Source organism: Miscanthus floridulus, chromosome 6 (assembly GCF_019320115.1).
Source record: "Miscanthus floridulus cultivar M001 chromosome 6, ASM1932011v1, whole genome shotgun sequence".
NCBI lineage: Eukaryota > Viridiplantae > Streptophyta > Magnoliopsida > Poales > Poaceae > Miscanthus > Miscanthus floridulus.
This window is the reverse complement of record NC_089585.1, coordinates 89,849,821-89,876,276: the sequence shown is the minus strand read 5'-3', so window position 1 is coordinate 89,876,276 and position 26,456 is coordinate 89,849,821. Positions and strand designations below refer to the sequence as shown.

Sequence of the window (26,456 nt, the reverse complement as noted above, 5' to 3'; positions counted from 1 at the left end):
GTGGCTATCATCATGGTCTTTTGGCTACATTGTGGCAGGGTGTGGCATGGCGCTACTGTGCCAACCGTGGCTGCACTGTAGCTTCTGGTCCCCAGGCATGCTGTACCCGAAGTAGGTTACCACCACAGGTCATATAACATCCCGTAGTGGGTGGCACCATATATCCATATCACCGGGCTATGTCTGGTTGGTGGTCTTCGTACCCATTATCACCGCTTTGAGGCGGTGTTGTCTTGTTCGTGCAGTGTGGCATAGGTTTGGTGCCTAACTGGACTGAGGTGACTGCTGTCCCCTTGGTCCTTGTGGGTTCAGTGCGGCGTGCTTGCTTTTATCAAAACTAGAGCGCTTGGCCAAACGCCACCTCTCCCTATCTCTTTTGATGGTCGAATGGGGAGAGGTTGTGTGCTTTGCGAACGCTGCGAGGCTAGGGCTAGAGGAAGAGGTCATGGCTGACCGTGGCCCTTGCATCCGACCTAGCTTGCTCAACTTGATTAGGCCTCAGTCATTTGGGCCTTCGCTAGCTAGCGCATTGTAGGTCTCGTGGCCTGCTATCTAATCGGTGCCTTGAGACATCCTAGGGTTATAACCCTAATAAGTTAAGAGAGATATATGGTGAGCGTCCATTGTTATTGTAAGAACATGGTTCCTAGATGCAATGATTATATCTGTATGCTTTGTGTTCAGTAAGCAATTAAGGGCCATTTATTTTTTTGTTATCACCACCGCCATTGGTGGTGCAAATATCCAACACCGTCGCTATATGTATTATGCAACAGGGATCAAAAGTGTATCACCACCGAATCGTTTAGTAACCTAATACCGACTAAACAATCATCAAAGGTGGATCATGGTGCAAGGCGACGGTGACCATGACCTTTGTACTGGTGCTTCATACTAAAGCGACAATGGTGTTAACCTCTACATAGATGTCTCGGCCATCGAAGCGACAGCAAAGCTGCACCATAGACAGTCGGGTCAAAGTACAAGGCGATAGTGCTGGTGACCACTACATAGGCGGTTGATGTGCTCATATGACGATGATGATAGCCTCCACATAGGCGAATCATTTGCCAATGCGGCGGTGTTAGTGTATACCCACAGGTGGGTTGTGCTCTAATGTGACAGAAGTAAGGACCTTATTACGAACGGATGATAAGTCAATATGGCGGTGTACTCTACCCCACAGTCAGTCTCAGATGACAATGGTGATGGCTATGACTATCACTGTCGAGAGCCTACTACCGAGGCCAAAACTAGACTACGATGGGGATTACGATGCGGCTGTGAAATGTCAGAGTATAGTAGTGCGAGGTAGGTCTCGTCGCCGGTGAGGTCGTCGTTGGCGAGCACCCGTCGATCAACGCCGCCAATGCCACAGTTAGCACAGGCATGATTCCAGGCCCCCCTATCAGTGGCTGAGAGTAGACAGAGGGTGAGTGAGAAAACGATTTTATCCTTTTTCAATTTTCAGAAAATATTAATAAACATTGATTCTTGTTTAATTCATAACTAAATAATTAGAGCTAATAAAATTATGAAAATTTTTGTGTAGCCTTGATATGATGTGATTAATCCTAGAAAAATATGAATTTTCCTTAATCAATAGCTTTGCTATGATTAAAAATTACCTCTTTTAATTATAAATGGACTTTGTATGATTTTTGTAGGGTAAAATAATAATCCAAAAATCATGAAACTTTTTTGTATGCTTTATATGTTTAGACCTGCCTTCAAAAAAATCTTGGTGCTATTTTGATAAAAATAAATTATCCACTTATTTAAATGCCTTTTCTTGATTAATAAAAACACAAAATGACTTCTATAAATACTTAAATGACTTTGATGTGATTTTGGGACTTGAATGTGAACCTTGGAACACTCATCACTTTGTTGTTCCTTGGCAACTGAATCATTTTCATGTTATACTCATAATTAACTTGTTAATAATAATAACATTATTAATTTGTGAATAGTTAACTTAATTATACCGTGAAGGAAAGTTGTACTCAAGTTAATTAATCTTGTTTGGTCATCTTAATCCATGTTATATCTTCCATATGTCATGTTAAGTGTATCATCATTCTAAAGCATGCATTTTTACTTACGTTTAGTGGACAAGAGTGGTGATCCTTTGGTTGAGCAAGTCCCTGAGGAGGGTTTTCATTTAGTGGAAGTGGGATCTGATAATTGTGATACTTCTGAAGTATCTGACAACCCCAACACCGTAGGCAAACCCCAAAGCATAAACCCCTTTCCTTATGATTTGCAAATGTTATTCACTTAAGTCTATTGCTTTGCGCATTTAAGTAAAATAGGATTTTGTTGAATACTAACTACTGCATGCCCGCCTTGATGATCCAATACACATCCTTGTCACCCTATCACTAATAGTAGATTAATCATGCTTAGCCAGGCCTAGAAGATAAAAGTTGAGCAATAAGGTATACTTCAAATGTTTTTACTCAGGAATGGCCCTAAGATTTAATGATGGTTAAGAAATTAATTTGAGAACGGATGGGACATGGGTTATGTTTCTAGTGGTTAAGTTGATAGATTTACCTGGTCATGCTCGTCCCATCTGTGTCGATTGAGGACCGTACCATTATAGACCTATCGTGGTTGAGACTTTGTAGTACCGGCCACATACTACAATAAGCTTAATACCTTGGCTATTCCATCATGTGAAAAGACGACCATGTACTGGGAGTGGGAGATGGCAAGAGTAGTGTGTACACATCCTGTGAATCCGTCGAGGAATGGTATAGGGAGGTGGAGTACCGTGCTCTCGGGTAGTGCGGACCAGTTCACGTTTTGGAGGATCCGAATGAATATTGATATGTGTAGGTCTGGGACCTACATATGTCATGTGGTAAGGAAACCCTAGCTAGACCTAATCGATTTGAATCGCTGTTGCTTCTCAGGGAAGGAGACTCAATCCCCCGATCTACATAGTAGTTAATTAATGAAAACATGGTACTTATGATCATGAGATGAGATGGTTAAGGAAGTGATTGATTTAGATCAGGTGCAAACTGGAGACTTATAATGATTTAACTTGAGCTAAAACATTAAAAGTAAGGATCAATCCTTAGTAAGCTTTTCCGCAAAAGTTAATCTTGATTCTTGCTTCAGACTTACCTTGATTCCCCTTAAGCTTGCATATCTTTGGAGTCTTTCCTTTTCGTCGGTTAAGTCTTGTTGAGTACATTTGTACTTAGGGTTTGTTAAACCCTTGTTGCAGGTGGCCTCAGTAGCACATAGGCTTTTGCCCATGCTGTATGACAGTTTTGGAGGAAGAGAGCCAGCAGTAAAGCTAGGTTGTGGTGCATCCTTGGGCAGGGTGAAACTCTTTTGTTTGTTGTAATATGTGGTACCATCATGCTACCCTACTGTCTTGATGGCTAAACTTATGGTTTGTAATAACTAAACAAATGGTTTGTAAACTTACAGTTTGTAAGACTTCCGTTGTTATTTCAATGTAATATATTCGTATATTTGTATAAACTGTTGTAATACTGCAATGCCTTCTGTGATGTATCCTGCTCGGAAAGAAAACATGGATGATTCGGGTTTCCCGAGGACACCCGACAGACTACCGGGATTGTGTGGCTTACGTGTGCAGCAGTTAGAAGTTTGGGAGACAATGATGGGCGCACGTGAGCCATATAATTTGGGCGGTTCTGCCACAGATTGTTAGAAGTTTGTTGATGAATTTGGGCCCACAGGTAACCAAAAATTGTATTTTTGTTCTATCTCACCATTTTTTCATATTCTAATACAATTCATATATATATACTTGTAAGGTTCTTCACTTGTGATAGTCTTTGGTTACTAATTACTCCATATTCTTTCCATCCACTCATAGTTTCTCTCTGTTTGCATCACACCTCCATGTGATGTGTGCTGCCATGTGTATTGAAACCTTAGTTTGAGCTATTTATTTGGCTTGGAATTCCATGTTCTCATTATTTCCTGCATACATGCACACATGGTACGTGGTATACACATGCAGCAGCATGTTATATATTAAATTAGTTTTTTATGTATTAACAATAGTATGAGTGTGTAAGTCACATGCATAAATAGAAGTACTTTGGATATATATATATATATGTGTGTGTGTGTGTGTGTGTGTGTGTGTGTGTGTGTGTGTGTGTGTGTGTGTGTGTGTGTGTGTGTGTGTGTGTGTGTGTGTGTGTGTGTGTGTGTGTGTAATTTAAATGCATATTTGTGGTATACTTTAGGTAATTTTTAATAATTGTAGAGATAGGTGTAGATGCCAATTCAAGGGCTTAACTAGATTAAAACAGAGGTGAGTACTTTAAATATAGATTTTGGGTTACTTTAGACTATTTTTTAAATAGAAAATGTGGATGATTTTATAGGAAACAGAATGCATCTAAGGATTATTATTGCCAATGATGATTTGAGTCTACCTATTTTTTCTGAATATTTCTATTTTGTGAGGTAATTGGTAGGGTTTATCTCTTTTTCTAGCTAGCAAGTATATAAGGGTTAAAGGAAAGCCTTAGTAATAAATTAATAATGTAATAGTAAGAAACTACAAAGTTTTTATTTATTCAAATCCAAATACTACATACAGAAAATGAGGGAGATGTGTGCAAGGAAATATTCAGTGCAACCCCTTCGTTGCAATCATGAAAATCATTTAGAAAAAAAAACATATACTTAAGGATTCTAAAAAATGAAACTACACGCATCCATAGTGCATCCGTAGATGTACATTTAGCAAAAACTTGAGATTCAAACTCAATCTAGAAAAAATCATATGAAAACAACAAACTCTCGGTGAGAACTTATGCACCTAAAGTTTGTTTTTTTTCATATGATTTTTTTTTAAATGAGTTTGAATCTCAAATGTTGCGACATTGTACGTCTATAGATGCATTATGGACATGCATAGTTTCAATTCTTTTTTGAAAACTTCTAATCATGTTTTTCTAATTAAAGGATTTTCACGATTCAACCTAATAGAGTGTTTGCACTGAATATTTTCTTGATTTGTGCACCATCAAACTCAAGCAAAAATATACACGAAGGATACCACACAAACTAGATGCATTGTGAGTGCAATGAGCATGGAGTATATATCGGGTGTGTTTGGTTTGAGGAATGGGGTAGTCCATCATCTTCTCACTCTTCACTTTTTGTATTTGGTTTTATGAAATGGAATGAGTTGATTCATCACCACATCATTTCTCACAAGCTAATAATTAGTACATGTATGAGAAATGAGTTGGTTCCACTATCATGGGATGAACTTACAATGCATCACCTTATAATGCATAGGTTGACTCCACGAACTAAACACGCCCATCGATTGTACTTTCCTTTGAACTCATGTTTGCACGAACTGAAGCGCACAGTAAATAATTCTCCTTCGCAGTATCTCTGTCTCCCAATGCAGCGAGCAAATATTACGCATGTATGGTTTATTTGTCGCTACAAACAAATCGAGATCTCTAGGGTACAAGGCCCTTAAAGCTTAAACTAGGGTATATATGGGCATGAACACTGCACATGCAATCCTCAAACGACAAGATGGATTAGTACTAATAAGCAACACAAACCGCATGCATGCCTAGCTAATCACCCCCAAAGGGTACACTGGAGCTGACTCAAAATTACAAGGCTCCAGCCATGCATGTGGGCCACACGCTTGAGTGCAACCACCAGCTCAGCGTTGTCCAAGACTCCAAGTTCTGCCTCATGCCTCATCATGTGGTGTGGGGCCGGGCGAGCAGCTACACTGGTTTCAATCCAAGAAGGATGTAGTAGATCAAGGTGATCGGCAGGGCTATCAGCATACCGAAAATTACCCTGCAAAATTTACAATGACCATATAATTAAATTCAATCTTCAGCTCTTGCAAAACCTGGCCCAACAATACACAAAGTATATATGCATGCATGGCTGATAATCACTTACATAGTGCTCAGGATGGCCGGGTGGACGTTGTATTCTTTCGCGAACACAAAGGGCACGATCCCTTGCGGTAGAGCCGCCTGTGGAATATAATGCCCAGAAAATCATTACACTATTATTTATTTTATAGAGAAATAGAGTACATGGTCACTTCCGTCTAGTCGGGCTAGTAGTACAATGTTGCGGGGAAAGTTATACAACGTTGCATTGAACAAGCCCATTTATAAGAGCAGCTTTAGTAGAGTCACTACTCAAACCTTCATCCTATATTATGGGCGCTACAGGGCAACAAAAAAAAGTCACTCCAACAAAGCACCTACTCTTAGCCCTAAAAGTAGTATGCCCTATTCCTAAGGGCTAGCTCTTCTGGCCCTACTCTTGGCCCCATAAGTAGGATGCCCACAAAGTCTTTCCTCGCAAAGCCTCATTTCCGAGGGCTCTTCCCAAGACTCTAACTTCTTTTATATTTCCTACCATTTTCCATCCACTCCCACTCGGATCCCACCTGCACTGTCCTGTTCGAGCACTCCCACCACCACTAGCCTCAGATTCAGCCATTAGGCGCCACCTACCCTCTCCTCACAGGCCAAATCCGAACTCCGACTCTCCCCCTCCCTGCTACCCTCCTACCCAAGTTATGTCCTTCCTTTGCCTCCACCGTCGCAGCGCCCTCACGGCATCCTCTACCCGAGCTCTACCCTCTCGTCGTCTCCACTGCCACTGCAAAATCAGGGCAACCCTCCTCACATGCCGTCCTCACCTGCATCCCTCTTCGCATGCGTGCCCTCTCGACGGCTCTCCTGCAAATTAAAGTGGCGAAGGGGGCTCACCCTCCCAAGCTCCCAGCCTAAACCTCACCTCTTGTAGGTTGCCCCTCTGCTTAAAGTTCAACCCCCCCCCCCCCCCCCCCCCCACCCCCCACTAGTAGCGGTGGAGGGAGCAATGGTGTCAGATATAGTGAGAATGGAAGGCCATGTCACGAGACACGAGACTCGGCAGCTATGGGTGGGGATGGAAGATGAGAGAAAAAAAGAAAAAAAATGTGACTAGCAATGGGTTCACTAAAGTAAAATCCTAATTTGGGGCTCCTGTTGTAAGCCTAGAAAACATGACACCTAAAATGTAGGTGCCCTAAATAAAAAAATAGAGACCCTAATTTGGTGTTGATATAAAGCCAGGAGCTCCACCTGACAGTCGGTCATGCACGTACTGGCGCATAGTTGGTAAGCCGGACACAACTGCATGATTGGTTGAGTTTCAAAATTTGTCATGTCAAAGATTTGGCAAGCCAAAAGTTAGGCAAAAAATTACCATAGATTTGAGAAACCAAACGTAAGAGTTTGACAAGTTTTAGCAGCAAACCAAATACTAGGCAAGATCATAACTTGCCAAATCTTTAGCGTGACAAATTTGGAAAGCGAACCGGACCAATGATTCGATTGGGCAAGATGAGAACTCACTTTTCACCACTACCACCAATTCTTAAAGCAGATCGTTTATACATGTATACGGTTATTACCTGCACAATAGCGACCCGCAAAAGTGACCCTCGGAGGCCGATGGCTAGGGACGCGGCGGTCATGACGGCGGGGCCGGCGAGGAAGCGGACGCCCATGGAGATGCCGGTGGCGCGCCATCCGCACGCGATGAGATTCGGCTGCAGCGCCATAAACAATCCTGGCCACGAGACAGAGAGAGAGTGTCAGTTAGCTCGATCGGGCGGGCGCCGGCGCGCCGCGGGCCAGTGGCCGCCTCGGCGTGTGGGCGCGGGACTAATTGGCGGTGCAGGGCTACGGGACGACAGGAGCACAAGGGGTGTGGGCGCTCGCTCGCGTCACGTAGGAGTTAGTGTACTCACCCAGGCTAAACATGGCCATCCCGAGCCCGGCGTCCGAGAGGATGGAGATGGACTTGGCCACGACCGCCGGCATGGAGATGTGCCACCTGCAACCACCACCGTACGCCACCCGTTAGGCGTCAGAGCTTAATTAGCTCGAACAGTACATACCAGCAGTATATTCATTCACAATTGGGCCAGCAGACAAATTAAGCACTGCTCTAACGGCGATGATTAGCCCAAGTAAACAGTTGTGCTGCAGAGGTTTATAACAAACTCCAAAAGAGGTGCTCATGATGACATGAATCCACCAATGATTGGCGTCCATCCAGTGCTCGTGCGCCGTGCGATCGAGCTCCCTTCGTCTTTCCGGCTACCAACAGTTCGCGATTGGAGCTTGCCGGACCCGCCCCGCGGTGTGGTCCGGTCCGGTCCGGCCGGGGAAACATTCAACTCATCTGCCACCGCCACCGTCCGGGCGCCCGGCGCCCGTAAAAGCTGCTTTTCGGTTATTCCCTGCATTTAGGCCGGAATCTAACGTCGCGTCGTCGCCCACTGCCAGCAGCTTTGCTAGGCATCGCCAAAGATGACAGACAAATCGATTCATCTCTCGCTTATCGCCAATTCGGCAGCACCAAACTTAACTATAATCAGGAAAAAGTACTGTCTGCGGTGCGCTACCGTCTATCCATGCCCAACTTGTCGCCTCTCTGTTTATGTAATGTAATAAAGTCATTCAGTCCCTAGCACGATCAGAGCAACCAGCATGAACACACACACACATATATATATATATATATATATATACACACACACACACTGGCCTAGACGCCTAGTACTGATCGCTATTAGTTATCGAGTAAGGCTGCGTTTAGTTCGTGAAATGAAAATTTTTAGATGTCACATCGGATGTTTCGGGGATATCGGGAGGAGTTTTCGGATGCTAATAAAAAAACTAATTACATAACTCGCCTGGAAACTGCGAGACGAATTTATTAAGCCTAATTAATCCGTCATTAACGCATGTTGGTTACTGTAGCATTTATGGCTAATCATGACCTAATTAGGCTTTAAACATTCGTCTCGCGATTTCCAATCAAACTGTGCAATTAGTTTTTTTTTCCGTCTATATTTAATACTCTATGCATGTGCCGCAAGATTCGAGGTGACACTCGTGTGAAAATTTCTGGGAAACAGGGCCTAAGCTTGAAGCGATACTCTGCTCGCTTGCCTAATTGGTCGCAATCTGTTATGTAAAGCAGTTACTACACCCCTAGCATGTGTACTCGGTAGACTAGCATAGACAATGAGTGAGGCAGCAGGTCACGTGAAAAGGTGTAGACTTCGTAGCATACCGGAACGCGATGAGGGACCAGGCGAGGCCGATGAGGCTGGAGTACGTGTTGGGGTTGCGGATCAGCTTGCGCCACACCATGATGAGTATCAGGCGGGTCATCACGCTCGCCGGCGGCATCTGCTGCTGCGCCCGCGCGCCGCCGCCCCCCGCGTCGTCCGGGTCGTACCCGCCGCCGCCGTCCGCCACGCCGTCCACGTCCTTCACGCGCAGCTCGGCCGTGGCGGAGCTGGACCCCAGCTTCGTCAGCTGCTCGCCGGGCCCGCCTGCTTCTCCCGCCTCCGCGTCGTCCTCCGCCGTCGTCTTGCCACCGCCGAAGCCGAAAGCCTCGGCTTCCCCTGCCGCCGCAGCTACTGCACCGTTGCTCTCCTTCTCTGAAAACGACAAAAAAAAAGGGATTCGCATACTGTACGCAAAGCATGAAGCAGATGTGTGTGCTAGCGTTAGTGTTGACGCGCGCGCGGCGCGGCGCGGACCTTTGCCGGCCGAGCCGTTCTGCGGTAGCTCGGCGGGGACAACCAAGCGAATTTCCTTGCCCGCGCCACCGGTGAAGACCGGCAGGCCGCTGACTTCCGAGACGGGGGAGGCGCTCGAGCTCCACACGAACATGTGGAGCTCCTTGGCGTCGTGGCAGCTGGGCACGGCGCCGGCGGGTCTCCACGACGACCGTGCCGAGGCGGAGCGCTCGTCGAAGTTGAACTGCCGTGGCGTCGGCCCCCGCGACGAGTGCATCGAGTACAGCTCGGCGGCGCCGAAGCTCGAGGCGCGCGCGCCGGCGGGAATAGGCGGGGGCGGCGCGCCGGAGCCGTCGACCATGGCGAAGAAGTCGGCGTGGTTGAAGTTGGAGCCCCGCGGGCTGTGCTGCCGCGACGAGCTCATGGAGTATATCTCCGCGCCCGTCAGGTTGGACGGCCGCGGCGTCACCATCGTCGTCAGCAGCAGCGACCGCCGCGAAGCCGACGAGCGGCGCACCGTGACGTGCAGCCGGCCGTCCTCCGCCACCTCGGCCTCCGTCTCGGCGCGGCCGCCCTCCAGCGACACCACGTCCGCGTCCACGTGCAGCGACGCGATGGCCGCCGCGGTGTCCGGGAACTGGTCCGCGATCAGCATCCTCGCGGCGCGGAACTCGAAGAGGAACAGCAGCAGCGTGTACCAGATGATGCACTGGAGCACGATGACCTGCACCATGAGGGACCCGGCGTAGGGCCCGTACATGGCGATCAGCAGCGGGATCCCCATCACCAGCGTGTTGGGCAGCGTGGACACCGAGAAGAGCGTGATGGACCAGTCCAGCCGCGGCGCCGCGGCCGCGAGCCTGGAGGGCAGCAGGCGCGACCACACGGCCAGCCCCGCGAGGACGAGCAGCTTCTGCAGCGTGTCCGCGGCCAGGAACCGGAGGTTCATGGCGTAGGGGTCGTTGGTGGAGATGAAGTGGAAGGACAGCAGCGGCACGGCGAAGATGGCGACGAAGCGGTTGATGCCGGAGCACTGGTCCGGCGTGAAGATGCGCCACCACCGCACCGACCCGTACGCCAGGAACATGGCCACGTAGAGAGGCACCATCGCGGTCAGCACCGTGTATATATCGTTCCCCGATATCATCTTGGCCCACCCCCGGCGGCCAACGCCCAACGGAGGAGGGAGGAGGGAGGAAGGCTCTCGGGATTCTACTTCAGGAGGTGAGGTGTCGCGGACTCTCGGGTGGAGTATCCGAGTTACATGCAGGAGTGGGCTCTTCCGGTCTTGAAGTGGGCAACGCCGGTCGCCGGCGCCATTCTATTTATACGGGAGCAGCGCGAATCGGTTGCGACTGCGACAAACAAACACCGTCTAGATCGAGCGATCCGGTGGAATGCCGTGTGCACGGAAAAAACGCCGGAGCCGGGGTTTGAATCAAGGTTCATTTATGGCATGAAAATCAAGATTGATTTTTGTTCGAGGTTCAAAGTTAAATTTGAATCGGCCACTCATGACCTGTTTGGTTGCTTGCCCAGGCAAGCTTCTCTGGCCAGCCACCAATTTAGGCAATTGATTTTGACTGCTCGGTGACCAAGATCTGTTGCCTGATAGGCATTTGGCTGCCAGGGCAGCAACCAAACAGGACCTTTATTTTCTTCGATTTTTTATATCTACATATGTGTTTGTCTAAATAAATCAACCTCTAGAGTTATATACCAAGTTAAAACTTTTATAGGTTTAACTGAATTATCGAAAAAAAAACAATACTTATGGCACAAAATTAGTATAATTAGTGTACTCGTTTAGTGTCATAGATGTTAATATTCTTTCATACAAAATTAGTCAAATTTACAAAAGTTGATTAGGACAAATCTATAAGTTATTTATTTAGAGACGGAAGGAGTATCCAGAAAGATTTGATTTGCATGATCACCCCATATTGTCAATTCCGACCTTGGAGACCAAGGTAACTTTTGGATAACTTGCCAGGTACATGTGAAATAGCATCAACCTGCTCGCATGTAAAATTCCTGATATTGATTTTGATTAGAGTTAGGAAGAGAACAACATAATAATTCTAGCTTCGTATATACCCCATCCATCCAAATTATAAGAATTTTTAGCTTTTCTAAATATACTATTTTTTACTATGTATTTAGACACAGTGTATATCTAAGTACATAACAAAAACTATGAATCTAGAAATAACAAAGCGTCTTACAATTTATGGCATGAAAATCAAGATTGATTTTTGTTCAAGGTTCAAAGGTAGATTTGAATCGGCCACTCAGGGACCCATTTAGTAGTTAATATTCTTTCCTACATAATTAGTCAAACTTACAAAAATTACTTAGTACAAGTCTAGAAGTTATTTATTTAGAGACAGTAGATTTGCTTATGGATTTGCTTTGGACAAAGCTAAAAGTTATTTATTAAGTTGCATGACAGCTTGTTAATCTCTCTATTTCTTTACACGAATGTCCCTAATATCTTTGATTAATTTGTCCTCTTGATTAGTTTTCTTACATGGCCAATAAACTTCATTCGCTGCCGACCTTAGAGCAAGGCTAATAATACAGCCGACTGCTGGCTGTAAAGATTTTTGCAGCCTATCTTTCAGCCTATCCATACAGTAGTTAGCTTTTCACTATTAATACATGTCTCACTTGTCTCTCTCACAAAGTTTCTCGGTGCTTGTGTCTAAGACGAGCATCTCCAAGAGTACCCAATATTTTCTTCCCAAAAACATGGAGTTTTGCAACTCCCCAAAAAGTATTGGGAGCAATAAAGAAGGTCATCTCCAAGAGTTTCCAATAATTCACTCCTAACATATAGAAGACAATTTTACATAAGGAATCCTATACTATTTCTAAATTATCGTAACCACTTTTATATATTCTTTCTTTCTTGTTCATTTGCATCAGAAATCATTTTCTACTCTTTATTCTTTCTCACGCCCTTTCACTTTTAGATTGACCGACCCATACACACCGAAAGAAGATACACGCCACCTGAGTTCGCGGATCTTTACGCGCAAGTGGGGGGTTTTCCCAAGTGCCAAAAGATTTGGAGATGAGTTTGGAAGTTGTTGGAGATGGATTTTTTTTATTCTTCTCCAAAAAACATGGATTGGGAAGGATTATTGGATACTCTTGGAGATGCTTCCTTACAACTCGCTTCTTCTCAATCTCATCTTCTCTCTCCTCCACCTTAGTATTTAGCCTGCTTATAGTCAGTTATTATACTTGCTCTTAGCAATTAGGAAATGCGTGATAAAAGTCTCGCCTACAACCATCAATGCTGAATGAAAGGCATTAGGTGCGCTTGATATTGCTCGCTGTGGCTGTAGAGCTAGAGTGATTTCACTATTTGCATGCGGAGCAAAGACTGAATGAACGCCGTTTCCATTTTAAAGGAAAAAGATTTAAGCATGCAAAGCCTCTTAGTTTGTATTTGGTTGATACACATCGTGAGATGAGATGGTCCCGTTCTAGTTCTTAGGGAGAGGTTGCCCCGTATCCTGCTTGATTAAGGAGGGACGGGGCTGTCTAGTTTTTGGTTTGGTTATGGAACATCAAAAGTGAGACCATCCACATGAAATGTGGGGCCATCCATCCAATTCTTCTCTTCTTTTCTTTTTTTCTTTCTTCTTATTTCCCATCTTCCTTCCTTTCGTGCGTATGCATCCACCAGAACCTATGGCACAACCGCCCGCACCGCCCTTCCTCCTACGCCTCTAGGCCAGCGACCTGATGCCCACAGTAGGGCTAGGCCTAGAGCCCTTAAGCTGGCGGCGAGGACGAGGTGGAGCTCACCCAACACTACTATAAAATTAATTTTAGGATACATGCTATTTTATTAACGGAGACAGACACAAAATGTAGCTGTCTCCTAAAACACATGAGGATTTTCGGAGACGGTCATTTTATTTATGGAAGCTGCTAAAAAATGTCCGTCTGTCGAAATCAATTTACAGAGGTGGTCATTTTATTTACGGTGACACCAAAAAGTTATCCGTCTCTCAAAATCTATCTACGGAAGAGGCCCACCTCTGTTAATATAGCTGAGGCCTAGCAAGGCTGGTTAAATACGCGGCCAATTACTCTCTATTGGGACTATGTATATATTGCCTTAGGGTTTTCAGCTCTCCTCACTGTTCTCTCATCCTCTCCTAAATTGCTCTCCTCTCACAGCTCCTGGCGGCAGCGCGTTTTGGTTAGCAGCGACAGCTGCGCAAAACTAATGGCGAGCGACGGCGACGCCCCTAACCCACCCTCGAGCGGCGGTGCGACCTTGTCGCAGGGGCGGAGCCTCGAGTGGTGCGGCCCCGAGCGACAGCGGCTGCTCACGGATCGGTGAGCGGTAGTGTGGCCTTAGAGCGACGGCGGATCCGGTGGTGCGGCCCCAAGCAACGACGCAGCCTTGGAGCGGCGGTGGCAACGCATGACTCCCGATTGGTGACGTGGCCTCACATCGGCGGTGCGGCCCCGAGCGGCGGATCTGGCTCATGGCAGCGGCACCACGGTTCGTGGTGGCACGACAGCGGCGGATCCGGCTTGGGGGCTGGGAGTGGGCTCGTCAATGGGCTCTGGAATGGGCTCGCCAGTGGGCTCATGGATGTTTTTGTTTTTTATCAATTAATAACAGAGGCGGACGTTGTAAGGAATCCGCTTCCGTAGTTGCTATTTTTGCAAGCGGGTAGGGAGGCCACCTGTGCTGTCGTAGATTAACAGAAGCGAAGAGTTCTAGGCGGACTGAATGCACGCCTCTAGAAATCTATTCTGACCATCTGCAAAAATATGTACTGTAGTAGTGCAAAATGCGTCCGTGCCAAACTCCAACATACTATGTTCCGCCCCATTGGCCTCCGCTTTGTGTCTGGCCTCTTTCTACCCTGCTCGGCGGCATCACGAGCTCATGCTCCCGTCTCTCCCACCCCCCTATGGCTTGCGAAGTCCGCCAATGCCCATGCTGGCACCTTTGCAACCAGCGCCTTAACAGTCGGCGCACCATCCATCTCCACCTTCACCTCCTGTCATCTTCTCTCCTCTCGTATGGCCGCATCACCTATGTCTATCCGCGCACATGGCCGTGTTCTAGGTGGGACGAAGAAATCCCCTCAAAAATTTGGAATGTTCTTGTCTCTCAACCAAACGTTAGGACTTGTCCCATCCTGTCAGTGAAAGCAAATACCCCCTTAATGATGAACACAATTTGCATCATTACTGGGTGCAAATGTTGATTCCCATTAATCTCCCATCTATGAGTTTCTAAAAAAAAAATCTCCAAGATCAAGAAGGATTCGCATCTGATCAATAGGGCATCTGTACTGTACATGAGTGTCTGATCCTGTAGACGGACTACATCACCCATTGCTATACTTTTTGCTGGCTTTCACTTTCACACTTTGATTTGCTGTGAATCACATTATGGTTTCTTTTATTTGCATGGGAAGGACCAAATGGCTGAGAAAGGTACAACATCGTTTATTGGTGACCGATCGCGAGGGATTGATATTTATGTATTTTTCATGTGTTGTCCTATATTTTTTGCACAAACAGTTTGGATGATGATGATGTCGCAAGGTTTTTTTCCTATGACCTTGTAGTTGCAGTGGACTAAAAATGGCAGATGAAGAAATAATACTCCTATATATTCGGCGTGCGCTGTCCCAACTCTTGGTAAAGCATTTCCTATGTACTGCTGCTAAATATTTAGCTGATCATGCAGTCTTCTTGTTTCGGCTGGATTGGCTTATAAGACATGGCTGAAAGTACCGTTGGTTGATTTGGTGTGAGAGAAAAATACTATTTGTTGACTGACAAGGCTTATAAGCCAGATACGAGCTGCCAAACAGGCTGATGGTCCAATGTGGGAGACCAGTATCGGTGTCACATTCAGGGTTTACCATCGCCTTGTGAGTTCAGATAATCCCGTCGAAGTACTGCAGCACGCAGAGACATCAGAGTGTCCACCCACTCTATGCTACAACTGCATTAACCATGATGCGTACTGCACCAGACCAGTGTCCGACTGTGACACTGGCGTCCCGCAATGGATTACTTTACTGGACGCTGAGTAAGCTGGCTCTCCTTCCTACATGCCAACGAAGCAACGACCAATTCTCGTGCAGTCACGTCCAAATCCTAGCCCATTCAGATTGATACTCTGTCAACCCAGTCCGGCATGTCATATGACTTTGAAGCACTCAGGCAGTCAGGCACGAGATTTTTACTGCAGTCTTTTCGCTCACTAATTCAGCGCTGCATCTGTGTTACGCGTCTCATCAGATCAGTCACCAGCTGCTCAAAAGTTCAGAACTGGTATGCAAAGTTTCTTTCGAAAGAACAGGCATGCAAAGTTCTCTCAATCTCTCAGGCAAAGTCCTAATGCATGGAGCATGGTCGACCGACGACGGAGGGACCTAAGGCCTGTTCGGTTATCTTGGAATAGGTCTAGAAATCATTCTAGCTTGATCAAGCATTTACAAATTAGCTAACCATTCGAGTTGGGAATCTTTCCAGGGGATGGTTCCTGCACAACCGAACGAGGCCTAAAAGAATTTTATATCCCTCACACAGAAACGGATTCATAGAGGCCATAGGACATTTTATCTTACTGTTACTAAATTGGAGGTCCCAATTAAACTTTCACATTGATTTTACAAGGCGTGATAAAAAAAATCATAAAAAATCTTTCAAAAATCAGAAAAAAGAACTTGTCATCAATTCGGTAGCCATGGATAGCCCATAAACCCATGTCTCAGCACGGCCCAGAATCTTACTGCACATGAGTATTAAAGTTCAAGTTTTGTGAATAAATTTAGTACATAGAACAGATTACTCTCTACATGTTCTCATCCTTTACATTGTATCCATGTGGGGTTTAAATATGTATTTATTAATTTGAATCTTAGCTTAAGTTCTATCAACTCTTGTTGCACCCTTTTGGTGACATTATGAATATGTATGTTGGTTTCCAACTTTTAATCTTATAAATTATTGCAATTTTTTAATCCTTCAAGCTCTTGAACTTATTCAAAAATTCCTTTATATTTTATTAAAAAAATGGTTTCTAGTCCCAAAATCCATCCTTAGCAACTATAATAGAATAAACAATTGTTTTATTCTGCACTGTAGCACTCAAGATGTTGACGTTGAGTTTCCTCATTCAAAGAATTATATGTTTGCTAGTATTATTTTTATCAAAAGTTAGAGTGCTTAGAATTAAATTACGAGTATTGATATGTTATAATGACTTGATAAAATGTATAAAGTTATTTAAAGTAAAAACTTGCAAAGTTATTGTCACATAGTTTTAATATAATTGTTTGTTAGGAGAACATTTGTTTATAAACTATAAATACAAGGTTTTAAATGACAGGCTATGACATTTAGTGGTAGCCTCCTCTAGAAGCTACAAGACCTATAGCAAGTATAACAAAAGCTAATTCATTTAGTAGTTTTGTTGAAAACATGAAAATTCTTAATAAATTATGTAGAAAAACTATGTGTCGGGTTCATAAACTCGGGGTCCCTCATGGACCAGCTTCCCAACAAAGGCTCGGCTCGGCAGACAACGTTGCAAACGACGCGCAACTCATGGGCCGGCCCAAATACCTAAACAACAGGACAGAAGGACGATCCAATCTCCGACCGGAAGGCCCGACTGAGAAGGAACGACGCCCGCTTCCGACTCTGGCCCGCCTCCCCGACCAGAAGGCCTCGCTTCCGACTCTGGCACGCCTCTCCGACCGGAAGGCCTCGCTTCCGACTCTGGCTCGCCTCTCCGACCGGAAGGGCCTCGCTTCCGACTCCAGCCCGCCTTCGGACGGCTTCTCCGACCGGAAGGCCTGGCCAAACACCACTTCCGACTCCGACCCGCGTCCCCCAACCAGGGATGCGCTGAACCCCTGCTCACAGCTCTTCTCCAACTGGCGAAATCAGAGCCGACTGGGAACAACCAACCGGGGACGCCCGCTCGGTAAGGACTAGGAAAACGGACGGAGAAAGTAAGGTAGGACACTCAAGTCAAACCGTAATACCAAGGACCGTACCCTGTACACCTGCCGGACAGTACCCTGCGACCCTCTTGGCATGACAGAACCCAAGCAATGTTGTAGGCGTCGACATTTCCTCTACAGTGTTGTGGGCGCCATCAACTCACATACTAGACAAACACGGTAAGGCTCCCCCACCATGCCTTTGGGCATCAACAGTGTTGTGGGCGTTGACATTTACCGTACCAGGCGAACATGGTAAAACCCCTTGCATGCCTCTAGGTATCAACAGTATGGCAGGCACCGACGTCTGCCATACCTGATGAAGACAATATGACCTCCCACATGCATCTGACATTAACAGTGTTATGGGCGCCTATAATCATCTTGTACCCGATAGCGTGGGCAACAAGACTTAGCATACGTACACTCTCTCCCTCTCACTTGTAAGGTCGTTCCCTTCATCTATAAAAAGGGATGAGCTCTCTCCCAAATGGGGAGATGAATCAGTTCACTAGGACACAACAACAGAACCACCAGGTTCAAACCACAAGCACACGCTCGAACACTTAGCACATAGCGGAGCTCCCATCACTCTCGGCCCCTCAGACTAGAGTCCGACCGGACCTCCTGTACCCCCATCTTTCTCTTTCTCGTTTGTAACCCCACCACAAACTTCGAGCACCTGGGCTCAGGAATAAAGTCACCGACCGACTCAAACTGGACGTAGGGCGCGTTGCCTGAACCAGTATAAACCATGTGTCATTGAGTGCCAGGCCACATCCGATCACAACGTACGGCAAAACTACAAATATTTACGTGTTGGTCATTTTCTACACCGACAGTTGGCGCCATCCATGGGGAAGACGTTGTACGTTCACACTTTTGGTCATCGGATGGCCCACTTTTCCGTCACCTTCGCCATGGCGGGCTCAAGCGATACGACTCGCTTCGGCTCACTAAAGTTTCCCGCACTCCCACCTATGGGGATGTGGGTTTCGCCTATGTTTGAGCCGTCCCAGGTCATCTTCTTTGGAAGCCTGGACTTCATCACCGATCGCTCGACGTACTACACCTCCGTGAGGAGGCACTTGTTCCAGCGCCCATAGGAGGGGCGCCCTCCATCGGCTCTGGGACACACGACAACTTCAACGATGAGGTGCATGCGCTTCAATCCGAGCAAACGCTCTGCTCAAACCCCGCTTTGAGTAATATACATGCTGTTATTTACTCACTATTTACTATCTCCCGCCGATTATCCGGAGGGACTGCATTGTCCGCACCACGACCACCATGCGACCGGTTCCCCTACGGCCTCACGTCCCCTGTGGATGTGTACGCCTAGGGCTCCGAAGGATGCTGGCGCCGCCCCCTCTCATGTCCGAATTCATGGGGATGGCAAGCTATGCTCCCACCTATTTCCTACCTCATGGACGACGATGTTGAGAGTGACGGCTCCTCCAGCATCGGCGACGTGGCACCTAGCCACCGTCCATCCTAGGAGTGCGATGTGGCGGACGCTCTGGGATAGCCGCCCGTGGTGGCAGAGTCCTTGCAGAAGCACACCCCTCTGGACCCTCGTGCTGACATGAGAGCATGGCGAGGACTACGACAACGGTGACAGAACCAGCCGCCACCTGCGCCGGCGCGCTCGACACGCCACACTACGTCCCGTGCACATAACCCGATGAGCGGCGCCTGAGGTCACGCCCGCCAGGTCTAGCGCAACATCATGGAGGAGGGGAACTACCTCCCACAGTTCGCTCGGGCTGGCCAGAACATCGTCGTGGCGGCAATGCTTCTGCGTGGCCTTCCCGAGCCGAACGACCCCCAGGAACAAGCTATCCACCGAAACCTTCGGGCACTGGTGGAAACTGTCGCCGTTCAATAGGCGGAGAGCTCCACATCACGACACCGACTCGCGGCCTCTCTCCCCACCAGGGGAGTGGGGATGAACCAGACAAATCGCTCCACCCGCTCATCGCTACAACCACCGAGCGCAACACAATAGGTTGCATCTGCGCCCTGTTCTGACCTAGCGCCCACTCCACACCGACTGCCTGTACGCAAGCGGCTCGGGCCGAACCAAGACGCTCGTAGCGTCATCAGCAACCGGCGTCGGTCTCGGGATGATGATGACGTCCATCGAGCGACAGTGATGGTAGGGGACACAGACCCCGACCGGACCGTCGCAAGGAGTGGTGAAACACACCCCAGGCGCAGTTGCCGGCTGGACGACGGGAGTCCCAACCTAGATGGCCCGAGACCATGGGCCTTTGGCCGACGCATCCCAAAAGCGTCGTTCCCACAGCGCTTCAATGGAGACCAGGGCAAAGGCAAGGCTAAGCGCGAGGATTAGGACGAGGGGCCCTCCACATAGAGGGGCAAAAAGAACAAAAAAGATCATCGCTGACCGGCCAACTCCGCGTTGGTCGCCGCGGCTGATCACACGGACAAGCAGCCCCAGTAGGGCCTTCTAGACCACTTCAACGAGCTCATGGAGAGCCCGTGAACCAACCACACCTACCCCATCAAACACCTCTACAAGGACTGCGAGCTCCCCAAGCGCATTCTGCAACAGGCCTGTGGGCTGAAGGAAGGAAATGGCAAAGAAGCAGCGGCCAAGAATGGGGGCGTAGCAGGCAAGGATCCGAACGACTAAAGGTCCCTATACGGCGACCAAGGTAAACTGACCGGACACCTACCGACTGAAGGATGACAACGGCAACGTTCTCACCAACACTTGGAATAGCGAACAACTACATCGTTTCCCCCCCTAAAATTCAGTCTTATCGTTTTTACTTAACGTTAGCTCCTATAGAGTGCGTTGACCCGAACACTTTCAGCTCGGGCCTCTCGGGGGCTCCACGGGGATGCAATGTCACCCCTTTTTTACTATCATATGATAAATACATTTTTCCTAGAACGAAAAGGTAGTTCATTCCTTTAATTACCTTACGTAACTTTGCTCTAAATATTCCGACCGATCGCACCCCGCCTCTGCCTACAGTTATGAGCAGCTGAGCCTCGCGGGCCACACCCAGACTCTTAAGGTTGCAGCCTACGGTGTGAACGGACAGGTACCAAAAAGAAAGAATAAAAAACAAAGTTATGCTAAGGTGAAAATAAGGAACGAATGGGACAAGCTTCCCCGAACGAAGTAGTTCCATCACAAAAAAACACTTTACAGAGGGGGCTCCCCTACGAGATTATCTTCTACATTTGCTAAAGTATTTCTACTCTAAAACTTCTACTATGGCTCCGTGGCGGCGTTGGCTACTGGCTCGACCAGTGAGTGTAGGGGCTGCTCGTCCTTCGACTGGGCAATGTTCAGCTCGATCGGAGGTGGGGCGATGACCGCTTCTGACCTAGGCTCTAGGCCATCCATAGGCTGGGCGACATCCTCCTGACGCGTGCTTGCAGCCATGTCCGCATGGTGAGCATCCATCACCCATTGTGTGGAGACTTGCTCCGCCAATAACTTTGCGTGTGGCAACAAGCTCTCCTCGAGCGACTGGATATCCTCCGTGCTCCAGCCGTCGGCATACCCACTATAGATGGTGGCAAAGTCTAGGTCTGGGTGGTACGTCACCACCAAAGTCAACACCCCCGACGTCCCATAGAATAGCCTATCGAATTCATAAACCTGGGGTCCCTCGGGGACCGGCTTCCACGCCAAGGCTCGGCCCAAGCAGACAGCACGTAACTCATGGGCCAACTGAAGAGTCTAAAACAATAGGCCAGAAGGGCGGTCCAGTCACTGACCGAAAGGTTTGGCCAAGGAGGAACAACGCCCGCTTGTCGACTCCTTTGGTCCACCTCTCCGACCGAAGCGCTAACTTCGGACTCCAGTCACCTCCAACAGCCTCTCTGATCGAAAGGCTAGGCCCAAGGACTACTTCTAACTCTGACCCCGTGTCTCCGATCGGGGTTTGCAGAAGCCCTGCTCACCGCTCTTCTCCAACAGGCGCAACTAGAGCCGACTGGGACCAATCGACCGGGGACGCCCGCTCGGAAAGGACCAGGGAACAAACGGAGAAAGCCAGGCAGGGCGCACAAATCAAACCACGATACCAGCGACCATACCATAAACGCCTATAGGAACAGTACTCTGCAACCTCCCTAACACACATAGTGTTGTAGGCACCGACATTTTCCCTATAGTATTGTGGACGCCATTGACTCCCATACCTCACATGCCTCTAGGCATCAACAGTATATGTAGGTCCTGACATCTACCATACCCGAACAAGACGACGGACCTCCCATGTGCATCTGACATCCAACAGTGTTGTGCGCGCCTACCATCATCCTGTACCCATCGGTGTGGGCAACAAGCCTAGAAGCATTCATACTCTCTCCCTCTCACTTGTAAGGTCATCCCCTTCATCTATAAAAGGGGATGCGCTCTCTCCCAATAGATCCAGTTAACCCAAGTTGATTCAAGCTCAGTCCCTTCAGATTCATTAGATCAATCAAGTTCACTAGCTCACAACCATAGAACCGCTAGGTTCAGACCTCAAGCACACGCTTGAACACTTAGCTCATAGCGTAGCTCCTGTCGCTCTCGGCCCTTCCGACCAGAGCCGACCAGACCTCTCCTACACCCCATCTTTCACCATCTCGTGTGTAACCCCACTACAAACTTTGAGCACCTAGACTCAGGAATAAAGTCACTGACCGACTCAAACTAGACGTATGGCATGTTGCCTGAACCAGTATAAACCCTATGTCATTGAGTGCTATGCCATCTCCGATCACAACATACGGCAAAACTACAAATATTCACTAGTTGGTCACTTTCTATACCGACATAGCCCCTCGGTGATGAGGGCCCGAACCTCATCCGGAACCTTCGCTAGCCGGATGGCGGGCACACTAGTACTTGGCGCTGACCCGAAGACCTCCGAGACAACAAGATGGGCGACATTGCCTATCTGGTCAAGTTTCCCCTCGAGAGCATGTCGCTCTTCAAGGGACTTGGCCAACGCCTCTGCATTTCGACCAAACATCGCTTTGGCCATCTCTAGGTCCTACTCTAATGACTCCACCTTTCCCCCAGCTCTGGAAAAAGGATGACAAGCTCAGAATCAAGCTAAAGAAAGAAACCGACACGCCGAAAAATTGAAAAGGTACATATCGAGGCGAGTGTTCTTGAGGATGGAGAGTCCCTCCTCCTGCCGAGTCACCTGCTCACGCAGCTGGGCATTCGCCTCCTCCGTCCCCATCACCCAGCCCCAAAGCGCGAGCACTTCCTGGTTAGCCTTCGACCGAACCTTTTGCTCCAACTCCAGGGCTTTCCGCTTTGTATCCATGGTCTCCAGGGCTCTTTGGAGCACCGCCTTAGTGTCCACCAGGGACTTCTACAGCGCCGCCTCGGTCTCCACCAGGCGGGCCTTCACCACCTCAAGCCCCCGCTCGGTGGTAGTCGTCTGTTCCGCTGCAAGCACTTCTGCCGCCCGTGCCTTGGTCACCTCTGCCGCCCGGTCTTGGGACTCACGGCAGGCGGACTCCAAGTGGTGCACAAACTCGCCCCCCCCCCCCGCATAGTTCGCTCGTTCAATGCTTCCCGAGCCGAACGACCCCCAGGAACAGGAGATCCACCAGAACCTCCGGGCACTGGTGGAAACCACCGCCGTTCAATAGGCGGAGAGCTCCGCATCACGACACCGACTCATGGCCTCTCTCCCCACCTGGGGAGTGGGGACGCACCAGACGAATCGCTCCACCTGCTAGCCGCTATAGCCGCTGAGTGCGACATAGGAGGTCGCATCTGTGCCCTAGCCTGTCCTGGCGCCTGCTCTACACTGACCACTTGTACGTGAGCGGCTCAGACCAAACCAAGACGCTCATAGCGTCATCACCAACCGGCGTTGGTCCCGGCATGATGATGGCGTCTATCAGTGTTTCAAACAAACACCAACTAGTAAATTTATATTGTTGCGCATTAGGCTTGGATGGTGTATTAAAGGACACAAGGTTTATACTGGTTTGGGCAGAATGTCCCTATGTCCAGTTCGCTGCTGCTCGTGTTATTAGTACCAAAAAAGGTTCGTAGTAGGGGTACAAATGGTCGAGAGAGGGACAGGTCCCAAGTCTCTGATGCAAAGGTCAAAAGGACGCCAAGCGCTCGGTTGCTGCTTGGCCGTGTGTTGTTTGTGGAGTTTCTCCCTTCCCCTAGTGGGGCGTCCTGCCCTCCCTTTTATAGACCAAGGGGGAGTAGGGGTTATAGATGGGAGAAAGAGAAAAAAACAAAAGGTAGAGAAGGTCCTTCGAGGGTGATGGGTCTTCCTTTTCCCTTGAGCCTACCCTGCTGACATGGCAGACCACGCCAAGGATAGCATGTTTCATAGATCCTGATAGGGCCGGGCTCTGGCTTCATCTCAGTGAGTGGCCATGTCCCATCCTCCCCCGGCAGAAGGTGCGGTGAGCCATGACTCTGTGGGGAGTAGACGGGGAAATGAATATACACCTATTACTATAGATGATGTGAGTTCCTCCTTGGATTATAGTGGTTGTCGTATGCTTGTATTAGTATCCGCGCCCGAGGGCTAATGGCGATGCCTATAACACTATAGGACAAAAGTCAACACCTACAACACTGTTTGGGCTCTATTAGGTTAGAAATGGCTTAAAGCGCTTGTCCCATTGTATCCTAATGGTACCTTCCTACAGGCGTATAGGGCATGGCCCTCGGTACTATGGTTGACTCAAATATCCTATCGTACCCTATGCCCGTCATCATGAACGAGCAGGGTGCAGTCGTCGGGCGAGGCAGAGCCTACCCTCAGCCGTTCGGCGAGGTGGAGCCTGCCCTTAGCCATCGAGTGAGGTGAAGATAGCCCTCAACCAATAGGCGAGACAGAGCCAACCCTTAGCCATCGGGTGAGGTGGAGTCTAGCCCTCAGGGGTCGGGCAAGGCAAAACCAAGCTTCTGTCGTTCGGGCAAGAAGCGCAGTAGCGTTCTTGTCTGACCGAAAGCGTCAATGTTTGATGGTTATTAGTTTCACCTCATTGGGTACCTCGATATTAGGTCTCCGACAGTAGCCCCCAAGCCCCTGGGTGATTTGGATAGAATCACCCGAGGGGTATTTTAACTTGCCAGAGGGTGCACGCGAGCGCACCTGACGGGTGTAGCCCCCAAGCCCCCGGGTGATTCGGGCAAAATCGCTCGGGGGGTATTTTGATTCGCTAGAGGGTGCGCGCGAGCGCACCCGTCGGGTGTAGCCCCCGAGCCCCCGGGTGATTCGAGTAGAATCACCCAAGGGGTATTTCAATTCACCAGAGGGTGCGCGCGAGCGCACCCATTGGGTGTAGCCCCCGAGCCCCTGGGTGATTCGGATAGAATCGTCCAGGGGTAATTTTGGACCCTTTGTGGGTATGGCTGTGAGATTTGGTTTTTGTCCACTTGGCAGTTTAAAGGAAACCCTGGTATCCTATTCATAGGGATTCATCTAGGATTAGCTCGGTTGGGACTTAATTACGTATCGAGGTTCCCTTGAGGCTTGTGTGCCTGAGTTTTGGTCGTTCATGGGCCCATCCCTCGTTGGGACGGCCATCGAGACTGTTGGGCTGACCCTTGAACTCCTAGGCCCAAGCGGGCTAGAGAAAAACTTTTTGACCCATATCCCCTCTGTGGGAAAGAGTCCTGGTCTGCCTGGGGAAGGCAAAACGTCCGGCGTGATTTTGGTGGGAAAGGATATGGATCGTGGGTGTGTATCCCGCGACATGACGTGGCAGTGTATTGTGGCAGGCTCAGAGACCTAGGTGGGTGGTTGCCCTTCTTGCATCCATCGCCCCTATAAAACCGAGGGGTTCGCCCCAGGGTTCTGTACTTTGCCTCCTCGCCTTCGCATCGACAACCTCTGCCACCAATCGCCTGAGCCTCCTGCATTCGCATCGCAGCCGCCGTCAAGCTCGCATCCACATCGCAACCGTGGTTAAACTCATATCCACCCCCCTCCGATTGTTTCAATGGAGCTGTGGTGCAGATCCAACATCACCCCTCAGCGCCTAGAGGGCCTCGTTCACCATGGCCTCCTTTGCTCGCTGACCACCACCCAGGAGTGGCATCTACCCGGTAATGAGGACAAGCCATCACTGCCCGAAGGGTATGTCATGTCTATCACTCACTTCCACGAGCAAGGATTCACCATACCTGCTCACAAGTTCCTTTGGGGGCTGTTGGATTACTACCAGGTGGAGTTCCAGCACCTTACTCCCAATGGGGTCTAGCACATTGCGGCGTTCGTCGCCCTATGTGAGGGGTTCCTAGGGATTAGTCCCCACTTCGACCTATGGCGGTATCTCTTCGCCGTCAACCTATCGAAGAAGCGGGTTGGGATGCAAGAGCTGAGAGTACCAATGTGATGTGCCAGCATTCATCTCCGCAACAATCGGGTGAACGAATACCCATCGATGCATCTGTCGACCTCCAACAAGGGGTGGCATTCGCATTGGTTTTACATCAAGGACGACGTTGCTGCCCCCTTGCCAGTGTTCTCTGGGTGCATCATCGAAGAAGTCCTGGGGCCATGGAAGTGGGGTGTCCTAGACAAAGACAAGAAGATCAAGGACCACCTCGTTGCCCTCCAAATTCTGAAGGAGAGGGGCGTGAAGGGATCGGGGATCATTGGTGCCTATCATACATGGAGGGTGGTGCCACTGATGAGCCACGTGCTTCCCCTATACCTGATGGTGCCCGGGGCGTCGCTCGAAGGGACAGCGCTTCTCGACAAAGCGCTCCCCCCACCACCAAAGTGGCGTAGCGCATCAAGGAGGCGATGGAGCCTTCGAAGGACAACACCGATGTTGTCCTTGATTTCATGTATTCGGTGCCGAGGCATCCCCCAATGCGGCCG

At 48.7% G+C, this 26,456-nt stretch overlaps 1 protein-coding gene across 1 annotated transcript; it reads right to left on the bottom strand.

The window, feature by feature from the left end:
- Positions 1 to 5,370: 5,370 nt before the first annotated feature.
- Positions 5,371 to 10,876, bottom strand: LOC136458590 (auxin efflux carrier component 3a-like). The gene is made up of 6 exons (XM_066458533.1): positions 9,614 to 10,876; positions 9,139 to 9,511; positions 7,805 to 7,890; positions 7,466 to 7,623; positions 5,950 to 6,026; positions 5,371 to 5,841 (listed from the first exon to the last, which is right to left on the bottom strand). The coding sequence occupies exons 1-6, from the start codon at positions 10,737 to 10,739 to the stop codon at positions 5,766 to 5,768; spliced, it is 1,896 nt and encodes a 631-aa protein (XP_066314630.1). The 5' UTR covers positions 10,740 to 10,876; the 3' UTR covers positions 5,371 to 5,765.
- Between the last annotated feature and the right edge of the window lie 15,580 nt (positions 10,877 to 26,456).

Coding starts and splice junctions, on each gene's coding strand:
- LOC136458590 (XM_066458533.1), bottom strand. CDS start 10,739: ATGATATCGGGGAACGATATATACACGGTGCTGACCGCGATGGTGCCT. Junction 9,512..9,613: donor GAACGGCTCGGCCGGCAAAG/GTCCGCGCCGCG, acceptor TGTCGTTTTCAG/AGAAGGAGAGCAACGGTGCA. Junction 5,842..5,949: donor CCGGCCATCCTGAGCACTAT/GTAAGTGATTAT, acceptor TAAATTTTGCAG/GGTAATTTTCGGTATGCTGA.